General features: G+C 53.2%; 2 protein-coding genes across 3 annotated transcripts; one reads left to right on the top strand and one right to left on the bottom strand.

Annotated features, from left to right (window-relative positions):
* Nucleotides 1–270: 270 nt before the first annotated feature.
* On the bottom strand, nucleotides 271–5361 carry PAF1 (PAF1 homolog, Paf1/RNA polymerase II complex component). 2 transcript variants are annotated; one of them, XM_069458346.1, is made up of 14 exons: nucleotides 5074–5361; nucleotides 4505–4534; nucleotides 4317–4409; nucleotides 3875–3996; nucleotides 3719–3785; nucleotides 3521–3622; nucleotides 3332–3437; nucleotides 3172–3240; nucleotides 2983–3086; nucleotides 2784–2900; nucleotides 2561–2689; nucleotides 1359–1464; nucleotides 1158–1248; nucleotides 271–1079 (listed from the first exon to the last, which is right to left on the bottom strand). In XM_069458346.1, exons 1-14 carry the CDS (start codon nucleotides 5118–5120, stop codon nucleotides 661–663), a joined length of 1602 nt encoding a protein of 533 aa, XP_069314447.1. In that variant the 5' UTR covers nucleotides 5121–5361; the 3' UTR covers nucleotides 271–660. The 2 variants fall into 2 exon arrangements, with proteins under 2 accessions (XP_069314447.1, XP_069314448.1); XM_069458347.1 differs by lacking the exon at nucleotides 4505–4534 and having other exon boundaries at nucleotides 645–895; nucleotides 5074–5330.
* A 293-nt stretch (nucleotides 5362–5654) lies between these two features.
* On the top strand, nucleotides 5655–10341 carry MED29 (mediator complex subunit 29). The gene is made up of 4 exons (XM_069457300.1): nucleotides 5655–5895; nucleotides 8083–8141; nucleotides 8341–8425; nucleotides 10043–10341. Exons 1-4 carry the CDS (start codon nucleotides 5680–5682, stop codon nucleotides 10283–10285), a joined length of 603 nt encoding a protein of 200 aa, XP_069313401.1. The 5' UTR covers nucleotides 5655–5679; the 3' UTR covers nucleotides 10286–10341.
* The last annotated feature ends 289 nt before the right edge of the window (nucleotides 10342–10630 follow it).

Genomic DNA, 10630 nt, shown 5'->3' on the forward strand with positions numbered 1-10630 from the left:
CATGGGACCCTCGCCTCTCCCTAGCCAGTCCTGTCTTGTTCAGGCCCCATCAGGGTGAGCTGACTCTGCCTGGCACTGGGAGGCGGTGAGGGACGCCTTCTCACACACAAAGGGAGGCAAGAGCTGCGCCCCCCCTCCCCCCACCTGACAGCAGAGTGTGCAGGACGCAGGCGGCCCCACTCTGATGGGCAGGACTCTGACCCTATCCTGCTCCCGCCCCCACTCCCCAGGCCCTCCTCCATGATTTCACCCTCCCCACCCACTTCTGTCCCCAGCCCCACTGGCAGAATCAGCTTTGAGTAACTGTACAGTTTTTCTCGCTGTTGGAGAAGACTTATTTGTTGAGTTTCACTTGTTTAATGGTCTGGGCTTATTTTGGAAAAAAAAAACAGAAAACAAAAAGAATTCTGACCTTTGTTGTGCTACATTTTATGGGAACCCCTGTGGCCCTGCCTCTGGCCCTTGTTTCTAGGTCCTTGAGTGCCTGGGGTGGGGGGTGGGCAGAACGGGACAGGGGCTGGGAGAGGAAGTAAAGAGAAGCTGGCTTTATTAACAGCAAAGTTTGGGGTGGGGATGAACAGAGTGAAGGGCTCACAAACCACTAGAAAAGAGCCTTCCTGCTCAATAACGGCATCTGCACCAGCCCTGAAAGCCTTGGACTCAGTCACTGTCGCTGTCAGCTTCACTGGAATCAGAAGCTACAGCTTCACTGCCATCCTCCTGGGCTGAGTGTTCGCTGCCACTGGGGAAGGGACTGGCGCTGCGGCTGCGGCTGCGACTCCGGCTCCGCTGGCCACCACCATCGCTGCCGCTGTCTGAATCATTGTCACTGCCACCTCGAGCCCGTCCTCTGTCCTCGTCGTCAGAGTCAGCATCATCCTCTGAATCAGCATCACTGCCGAAGATCTCTTCTTTGTCCCGGGCAGCCCGGGCCTCATCCTCACTGCTCTCGTCCTCACCGCTGCCACTCTTGTCACTGGCCTCATCCCTGTCACCTTCCTCCCGATCACTCTCACTGCCTGAGCGCTCATCCTCGCTGCCTTCCTTCTCACTGCTGCTGCCCTTCTCATGTTCTTCATCTGGGAGGGAGCAGGGAGAGGTGAGACCCAGTTTCCCACCCTCCCCGGGCTCCCAAAATCTGGCCTGTCCAGCTTTACCTGAGCCCCCAGCTTCTTTCTCTTCTGTCTCCATCTCCTCTTCCTCTTCTTCCTCGGGTTCGTGGTTTTCCAGCTGGGCCTTCCGTGCCTCCTGAAAGCAGCAGGATTGGCATGAGAGGAAGGAGGGTGTTCTGTTGGACCTCTGCCCCTCCCCCACCACCGCCCTCCTCATGGGTGCCCTGGGCCAATGGTGCTTGTTACCTGGGCTTCTAATTCCTTCTCATTCATGTCCCGATGTTTGACCACAAGCAGGGCGTTGGTACCCGACTGAACCCCAGCCTTGGCCCGGCGCTTACTAAGACGGACTCTGCAGTGGGCAAGTTTAGGGGGAGGAATGGAAGATGTATTTGAAGACCCTACCCAGTGAGGGGTCTGGTCTGACTTGGTTTCCAGTCAATACTTAGCCCACAATAGACCAGAATAAAGACACATTGAATAAAAGGGACTTGAGGGGTTGGAGGCAAGGGGGGAAGGATGATGGTTCCCATGGTACCAGTTTGGTTGCCCTATACCATATGTGTATGTGGGGGGGGGGGGGCAGGTGTTTACATATATACAGTCATGTGTTGATCAGTGACGGGGATATGCTCTGAAAAATATGTTGTTAGGCAATTTCACCGTCATGCCAACATCACAGTGTACTTACACAAACCTAGATAGAACAGCCTGCTACACACCTAGGCTCTATGGTATAGCCTATTGCTCCTAGGCTAGAAACCTGAACAGCGTGTTACTATACTGAATACTGCAAGCAGTTATAACACAGCGGTAAATATTTATGTGTCTAAACATAGAAACGGTACAGTAAACATAGGGTATTAGTATCTTGTGAGACCACTGTGGTAAATTCGTTGTGGTGCCCCTTGGAGGTTGCCCAGAGTTCGAGGTCACTCAGACCCTAGCACCCCACTGCTTTTACATTTCCTGCCTGTCTTATGGGGTCAGAATCTGTGATCTCTGCTTTAAATAAAAACTCAAGTCAAGCTTTCCCAACTCTGACACCAAGGGCCCCTGCGGTAACTTTCAGCCATCAGGAAGGAGTTTTGAAGTCATTTTTGGACTTGAGTATCAAGCATTTCATTTAAAACATTCATGTTAACCTTATGCATCACTCTATACTTTGGCTCTGTTTACTTTCACATGAAGTCTCTTACTAATACCTGGGGAAACTTGGCTGTCTACCTTGCACAAAAGCTCTAAATGTCTCCAGCATTATGTAAAGATTTTCTTTCTGGCTTCTCATGTAAGTCCAGCCCATGTGCGTGCCAAGGCATCTGGTGCTCTTGCTTATGAATGCATGTGACAAATCATTAAATACAAAGGACCTCTGAGGTGGCTCTTGCATGCCCCAGGGTCTTGAGAAGCACAGATCCAGGCTATTCAGATAGGAGTGTGCCGAGTACCTGGTTTCCAATTCGTTGTAGTAAACCCCATCACCCTCTCGGAAGATGAAGAAGTAGTTTTCCTCATAGCCCTTGCTGGCTTTGTTTTTCACGTTCCAGTTATACTCCCGAGCAATCTTATAGTCATACCTGTGGATGAGGGCACAGTTTCAGTCCCATTTTTTCCTCATGAGAAAGGGGAACACACTTCTCAATCCCCACAACCTAACCCCAGCCCACGCACACATCATCTGGTGCATAGTCCATCTCCTCCTCCTGGTCCCGCTTTCGTTTCTTCAACGTTTCTTCCACAGGCAAGAAATAGGCCACAAACTGGTTCCCTTCCTCATCCATCATGCCCCTGGTTCGGGGAGAGAAGGGGCAGTGAAATGTGAGGACAAAGGGGCAAAGGGCAAGCCAAGGTGGGCAGCAGGACCACTTACCTAATCATGGCCTGAGACATCATCTCCAATGCAGCTGCGCCACTCGTGTCCTTGGGGGCTGGGTCGGAGTCGAAGATTACCTGAGCACATGGGTTGATCCACATCTAGGGAAATGGAGGGCACTGGGGTTAGACCAGAACAGGCAGACATGGGAGGCTGTCCTTCTCCACCTCCTCCCCTGGGCCTGACCTTAAAGTCTGGGAAAACAGGCATGACTTCCACTGGTGTCACTCGGGGCTTGCTATAATGCTGGGAGATCTGGTGGGGGCAAAACAGGGTGAGGAAGAGGAGGAAGAACTCTGGAACCACACTTTTGTCTGCCCTCTCCCCATCCCAGTCCCTCAATTACTGATTTCTGGGCATCCTCAAAAGTCTTCTCAATGGCTGTTATCTGGCTATCTCTGTCTTTGTATATTTCTTCCTCGGTAAACTGCTGCTTCACAGAAACTCCAATCCTAAGAGTAAAGAGAAAGGCTTTTAGAGGCCCCTAGACACACCTGAAAGCTTCACCTTCTCTCCCTTCCTGTTTGCAACTTACTTGACCTCAGGCTTCTCATTGGAGATGCCGTAACGGTTGAACTCAGTGGAGATGTACTCTGTCTTACGCATCCATGGTACCACCTTCGCATGCTGCTGTGATCTGGGGTAGGAGATCAGGTACGCTCAGGACCCCACCACCCTCCTGCTTGTAGAGCCCATCCAACCAGTCCCTAATACCCACTTGGTATGCTCTCACCTCTTGGAGCTGGTGGGGGCCTGAATCTCCTCCTCCAAAAGCTTCTCATCAGCTGGATCTAGAAGAACTAGAGAACAAGGGGGCAGGAGGACCATGAGGAGGCCCAGGCCTGGCCTTTGCTGGCCTAGAGCAGACTCTCCCTGTCTACCCACACACCATTGGGGTCAATTCGGTAGGTGTCAGGATTGATGAGGTCAATGGTGACTCCCAGGTCCGGCTCAGTCAAAAGGTCATGTTTATGTTGTTTCTCCAAGGAAGTGGCTTTGTACTGGACAAACCTGGGTGAAGAAACATGCCCATTATGATTTCTGGAAAGCAGCTTCACTCCTTGTGTCCCTGCTTCCCAGAGGCTAAGCTTCTCCGGGGAGGAATTCAGATCAGAGTGACCCCCATGTTGGAGTCTGAAGGCTGGCTCCCCAATGGGAAGGGACTTGGGCACTGTTTGCTTTATTCAATAACAAACATTCATTGAGCACCTACTATTGTGTGCTAAGGGTACTGTGCTAGGCCCTGAAGAGAAAGCAATGAGACAAGCAGTCCCTGCCTTCAAGGAACTCTGAATATTCTTCAGTTTCCCCATCCCTGACTTTGGTCTCACCTGTTCTGGTCGAAGGGGTAGGTGATGAACTTGGGGTCGAAGGGGATATCAGGGAGGCTATTGCAGTACTTGACTCGGCAGACCACTCCAGACCTGGGAACACAGTGCCTCAAAACCGGGCCCCTGCTGCCCCACCTCTGCTCCCAGCCCCCATTGCCCTACTCCTGGGAAAGCGCAGTGGGGCTCACCTCTCAGGCAGAGTCCGGTGGGAATTGGGCCTGGTGGGCAAGACAGAGAAACAATGATAGAAAGATGGAGAGGATGGGTTTGACGAGAGTGAAAAAGGCTTCTCCAAACTTTTAAAAGGCAGGAGGGGTGACATGCTAATCCCTTTTGGTAGGGGTGCTCCAAATGTTTTAATGGAGGGAGCCAAGTGTTCAACTCCTTTTGGAGAAAGTTGTTTCCAAATGCTTTAATGAATGAGGCCAAGTGCTCGATCCCTTTTGGAGGAGATATCTTCTAGTACTTTAATAAAGAAACAAATACTCGTTTTTGGAAGAGGAGTCTCCAAACCTCAATCCCTTCTGAAGAGAGTCCCCAAGAGCTTAATTACCGAACCTGATGGCAGAGGAGGGGGCAACACCTGCGTCCCAGAAGGAACCCGCCCCCTCCGTCAAAGGTGAGCGCTCCGTGTCGTAACGTGGAGACCTGAGGGGCTGGTGACGTTGTTAAACAGAAACCCTCGCCCGATCCCCCGCCCTCTGAAACCTTGACAGACACAGAGGAAAGCGGTAGAGCCAGGCGGTGTGGCGCCTACCTGTGGCCATCCTCCCGCTGGGCCTGGGTCTGGATGGTGGGCGCCATAGCGATGAGGCGACGGCAGCCCGGACAGGGTCCTTGCTGTGCCGCAGGGAGACGCAGAGGGGCGTGCCAACTTCGGTGGACGCCTGATCAGGGCAGGGCTCGGGTTGGCGCCCTCTCTGTCGGGAGAGGGTTGGGATGAGGTGAGCTGCCGAGAACAGCTCCGGGCGAGACTCAGGTAAACGTGCAGGCAGCACCGGGGACGGACTCGAAGCTCCGGCTCCACCAACTGCCGCCAAGACGCCGAGGACCCGACAGGTCGCCTCAGGCCGCAAGGCCTTCGGGGAAATAGAGTCCGGATCGGAACCACACACGGATTGGTGAGCGGCAGTGTAAAGGGCGGAGTGAGGAAGAGTAGACCTCCTGTGATTGGTGCAAAAATATCTCAGTCTGAACGATGGATTTGAGAGCGATGGAAGGTGGGAGTACCGTCTTCCCCCCATTGGCTGAATTGTCTAGGAGGCGGGGCTAACTAGCAAACGAGGGACTAGAGATGGAGACGCTAGAAAGAAACTGGGAGAGACGCACTTGTGACGCACTTCCGGCGCTCTAAGCGAGGAGGATGGCTGCGCCCCAGCAGCAGGCTTCAGCGGCTTCCTCGGCTGCTGGTGTATCCGGTCCGGGTTCGGCTGGCGGTCCGGGTCCCCAGCAGCAGCCGCAACCGCCGGCACAACTGGTGGGCCCTGCCCAGAGCGGGCTTCTGCAGCAACAGCAACAGGACTTCGATCCTGTGCAGCGCTATAAGATGCTCATACCACAGCTGAAGGAGAGTCTACAGGTGATTGGCTGGCAGCTGCGAGAAGCCAGCGGGATTTGGTAGTCTGAATCCAAGCAGGCGGGCCGAGGGGCTGTTTAGGCAGGGAGAGAGCGCTAAGGCAGGCAACAGGAGTGGGACTTGCTCTTTTCTGTGAGGCCAAAACGAAGCTGTGCGGTTGACGGCTGATGTTGGGGCTGCGATTCGCTGGAACTTGAGTGAGAAGGAATTTAAAGGAGAGGCCAGGCTCTCGTTAAAGCCCGAGGAAAGGGCCGGGCGCCGTGGCCCACGCCTGTAGTCCTAGCACTCTGGGAGGCCCAGGCGAGAGCGTCTCTCGAGGTCAGGAGTTCGAGACCAGCCTGAGCAAGAGCGAGACCCCCGTCTCTACTAAAAATAGAAAGAATTAGCTGGACAACTAAAAATATATAGAAAAAATTAGCCGGGCATGGTGGCGCGTGCCTGTAGTCCCAGCTGCTTGGGATCCTGAGGCAGTAGGATCGTAGGATTGCTTGAGCTCAGGAGTTTGAGGTTGCTGTGAGCTAGACTGACGTCACGGCACTCTAGCCCTGGCAACAAACTGAGACTCCGTTTAAAAAGAAAAAAAAAAGGCCGGGCGCGGTGGCTCATGCCTGTAATCCTAGCACTCTGGGAGGCCGAGGCGGGTGGATCGCTCAAGGCCAGGAGTTCGAGACCAGCCTGAGCAAGAGCGAGACCCCCGTCTCTACTAAAAATAGAAAGAAATGATCTGGCCAACTAAAATATATATAGAAAAAATTAGCCAGGCATGGTGGCACATGCCTGTAGTCCCAGCTTACCCGGGAGGCTGAGGCAGGAGGATCGCTTAAGCCCAGGAGTTTGAGGTTGCTGTGAGCTAGGCTGACGCCACGGCACTCACTCTAGCCTGGGCAACAAAGCGAGACTCTGTCTCAAAAAAAAAAAAAAAAGGCCAGATGCGTCGGCTCAAGCCTGTAATCCTAGCACTCTGGGAGGCCGAGTCGGGCACGGGAGTTCGAGACCAGCCTCAGCAAGAGTGAGACTCCCGTCTCTACTAAAAAAAAAAAAAAAAAAAAAAAAAAAAAAAAAAAAAATAGAAAGACAACTAAAAAATATATATAGAAAAAATTAGCGGGACTTGGTGGCACATGCCTGTAGTCCCAGCTACTCGGGAGGCTGAGGCAATAGGATTGCTTGAGCTTAGGAGTTCGAGACCAGCCTCAACAAGAGCCAGACCCCCGTCTCTACTAAAAATAGAAAGAATTAGCTGGACAACTAAAAATATATAGAAAAAATTAGCCGGGCATGGTGGCGCATGGCAGTAGGATTGCTTGAGCTCAGGAGTTCAAGACCAGCCTCAGCAAGAGCGAGACACCCACTCCCACCCCCCCGCCGTCTCTACTAAAAGTAGAAAGAATTTAAAAATATATAGAAAATTAGCCGGGCATGGTGGCGCATGCCTGTAGTCCCAGCTACTCGGGAGGCTGAGGCAGGAGGATTGCTTGAGCCCAGGAGTTTGAGGTTGCTGTGAGCTAGGCTGACGCCATGGCACTCTAGCCCGGGGAACAGAGTGAGACTCTGTCTCAAAAAAAAAAAAAAAAAAAGCCCGAGGAAAGGCCTGCGCGGTGGCTCACACCTGTAATCCTAGTACTCTGGGAGGATGGCTTGAGCTCAGGAGTTCGAGACCAGCTGAACAAGAGCGAGACCCCATCTCTACTAAAGATAGAAAATATTAGCAGGGCATGGTGGCATGCACCTGTAGTTCCAGCTACTCAGGAGGCTGAGGCAGGAGGATCACTCGAGCCCAGGTGTTTGAGGTTGCTGTGAGCTAGGCTGACACTATGGCACTCTAGCCTGGGTGACAGATTGAGACAATGTCTCCAAAAAAAAGAAAAAAAAAACCTGAGGAATAGACTGGTTCTGTGGTGGGTGGATGAACGGGGACCCTAAGGAATATCCAGGAGGTTACTGGCAAGAATCACAGGTGAGGACTGGCCTCAAAGGAAATGGGGTAGTGATTGCTGTACTATAGGAATGGAAAGGAAGAGTGTAGCTCTCTGGAGTGTCAGGAGGCTTGGAGGTGCCCCGTGAAGAGGAGGCCTGAGATTGGTCTTAAGGAAGAGTGTAGATTCTACCAAAGGTATCTTCACTTTCTCCATCTCTCATGGTTTTCTTTTGTGGTTTTTTTTTTGTTTGTTTTTTCTTTTTTTGGACTAGACCTTGATGAAGGTTGCAGCCCAGAACTTGATTCAGAACACTAACATTGACAACGGACAGTGAGTACAGCCCCCTTCCCCAGTATATCGTATCACCACCCCAGCCGTAGAAACTTTTCTCCATGCCCACCCCATCTGTCCTATTCTCGATGTCCTGGGAATATACCTGGTTTCCTGATGGACACTTGGTTGGGTAGATACTGGTGTCCTAGAGATGGGGAATCCATTCCTCAAGTCACCCTTTTCTCCCGGGCTGTAGAAAGAGCAGTGACGGACCCATACAGCGCTTTGACAAGTGCCTGGAGGAGTTCTACGCACTCTGTGACCAGCTGGAGCTCTGCCTGGTAAGGGGCCTCCTGGGCACTGTGTGACCACATCCCCGCCTTAATCCCCAGGGTCTTTAGGAACCCTCATTCAATCAGTGAACTCACCACGCTCACTAGGCACCTCCACTGGTGCTCCCACCAATGCTGGGGACGCAGCGTTGCCATAATCTTTGCCCTCACAGAACTTCCAGTTCAGTGGCGTGACAAGCATACTCCCAAACAGTGACAGCTCAGAGTGGTCAGGGCTGTGGTAGAGGAGGCACAGGCAGAGGGGTCGGGGTCAGGATGGGGGAAGCACAGGGGGCTGTGGGAGCCTGGGGTTGGGATGGGGAGGGAGTGGCTCAGCGAGCACATCTGAGCAAGGCTGGAACAAAGGAGGGAAGAGGGGCAGGAGTTGAGAGGAGGGCAAGTGACTAAAAGTACAGCCTCTGGGATCAGAAGGACCAGCAGTCTCTACCTCTGAGCCTTGGGTTCCTCCTTAGGAAAATTGAGTTTTGGGGAAAACTCAGGGAAATCATGCCTGTAAAGTATTTAACATGATACTAGACATATAGCAAATGTTTAGTGTCATGATCTTCATTATATTGGACTCGGTTTTGAAGGAAACGTCAGAGTTTGAGCAGCCTGGTAAGTGGTAGAACTGTGTTCCAACCAGAGATGACAACTTCTGCCTTAAATTTGCTTTAGGTATGTCACGAAGTTCAATCTGGCTGAGGTGTAGTAGGCATGGGCTTTTTGGATTTTGAATATAACCCTGAGGGCACTGGGTACCCATGGAAGGTTTCAAGCAGGCAAGAACATGGACCCATTTCCTTTTTAGGAATATGCTTCTGCCTGGCAAGTGAAGGTTGGGTTAGGGGGGCCAAGACTAGAGTCCAGAGCCCAAGGAGGCAGCCACGCAGGATCCAGGTGGGCTTGGACTAGGCTCCACCAGGGCAGGGCCATGAGGACGGGGGAAAAGGCAGATGGGAACTTGAGAGCCTGTGTGTGCAGGCCATGGGAGTGATGTACCCTAGGGGGAGAAGGAATGTCCAGGCTGTGTCCCAGGGCTCTGGTTAGAATGGGGGGTCTGTCCCTGAGACAGGGACCTAGAAGGAGGAGCAGTTTCGTGGGAGAGTATGAGGGTCTTAGGATTGTCAGGGGAGGCTGGGGACAGATGCGGGTGCCATCACTGCAAAGGTGGGAACGGAGTGGTGTGTGTGGATGTGATAGCCCTAGGAGGACTTGAGGAATGAAAGGAGACGGGGCCTGGGAATTGCTGTATTCAGGTCTTGGGTAGAGTAAGAAGTACCTCCATCAGGGATGCCACTACCAACAGGCAGCCTGGGCATTTTTCAGCACTTAAAATGATGTCCCAGGACCTGTGCCTGTGTCACACACACCTGCTCTTGCTGTTCTCACTTTATGAGGTAGAAGAGGTAGTTATTAAACCGTTTTCCAGAGGAGGAAACTGAGCCTCAGAGAGGAACAGCTGCCTGCCCAGGATTGCTCAGCAAGTGACTGGCAGTGCCAGGCTCTGACTCCAAGACCCTGGGAGTCCAGAGGCCAAGCAGGCCACCCTAGGCTGGCCCTTAGGGTAGGGCTACAAATACCTGGAGTGAGGCTGATACTGCGCCTTTGCCTGCTTGTTCACAGCGCTTGGCACACGAGTGCCTGTCGCAGAGTTGTGACAGTGCCAAGCATTCTCCTACACTGGTGCCCACGGCCACCAAGCCAGACGCGGTGCAACCTGACAGCCTGCCCTACCCTCAGTACCTGGCGGTCATCAAAGCCCAGATTGCTTGTGCCAAGGACATTCACACCGCCCTGCTGGACTGTGCTAACAAGGTCACAGGCAAGACACCTGCACCACCTACTGGGCCAGGGGGCACCCTCTGAAGTGGTGGGGCAGGCGGTGGTGGGGAGGGACAAAGGGAATGAAGAGCCTAAGCCAGCGCTGCCTTGTCTGACTGTTCTTCCCGCCGCAGCACCGCGGCCCGACCAGCAGGGGGCAGCAGAGGCCAGCAGGGAGAGCGCAGGGCGGAACCTTGCGGGTGCTGCCCCCCTTCCTGCGCCCCTCCCTAGTCTAGGGTAGACTTTGGACTGCGTGTGTGGATGGCCTCTGTTCCAGGGGCCCTCCCCGACCTGGCCTGGGTGTGGAGTCCTGTCTGGGCCCCTGTTCCTCAACCTCTCCTTGACTCTGTCCCAGGTGCAGGGTAGTCCCTGTTTCTGCTCCTTTTTCTA

The sequence above is a fragment of the Eulemur rufifrons genome, chromosome 24, assembly GCF_041146395.1.
Source record: "Eulemur rufifrons isolate Redbay chromosome 24, OSU_ERuf_1, whole genome shotgun sequence".
NCBI classification, from domain to species: Eukaryota; Metazoa; Chordata; class Mammalia; order Primates; family Lemuridae; genus Eulemur; species Eulemur rufifrons.

What these genes read in the sequence shown, in the direction of transcription:
- PAF1 (XM_069458346.1), bottom strand. Translation starts at nt 5,120, where the DNA reads ATGGCGCCCACCATCCAGACCCAGGCCCAGCGGGAGGATGGCCACAG. An exon ending in CACCGGACTCTGCCTGAGAG is followed by an intron (nt 4,410 to 4,504) that starts GTGAGCCCCACT and finishes CTGTGTTCCCAG; the next exon opens with GTCTGGAGTGGTCTGCCGAG. An exon ending in AGAAGGAATTAGAAGCCCAG is followed by an intron (nt 1,249 to 1,358) that starts GTAACAAGCACC and finishes TGCTGCTTTCAG; the next exon opens with GAGGCACGGAAGGCCCAGCT.
- MED29 (XM_069457300.1), top strand. Translation starts at nt 5,680, where the DNA reads ATGGCTGCGCCCCAGCAGCAGGCTTCAGCGGCTTCCTCGGCTGCTGGT. An exon ending in AGCTGAAGGAGAGTCTACAG is followed by an intron (nt 5,896 to 8,082) that starts GTGATTGGCTGG and finishes TTTTTGGACTAG; the next exon opens with ACCTTGATGAAGGTTGCAGC. An exon ending in ACTAACATTGACAACGGACA is followed by an intron (nt 8,142 to 8,340) that starts GTGAGTACAGCC and finishes CCCGGGCTGTAG; the next exon opens with AAAGAGCAGTGACGGACCCA.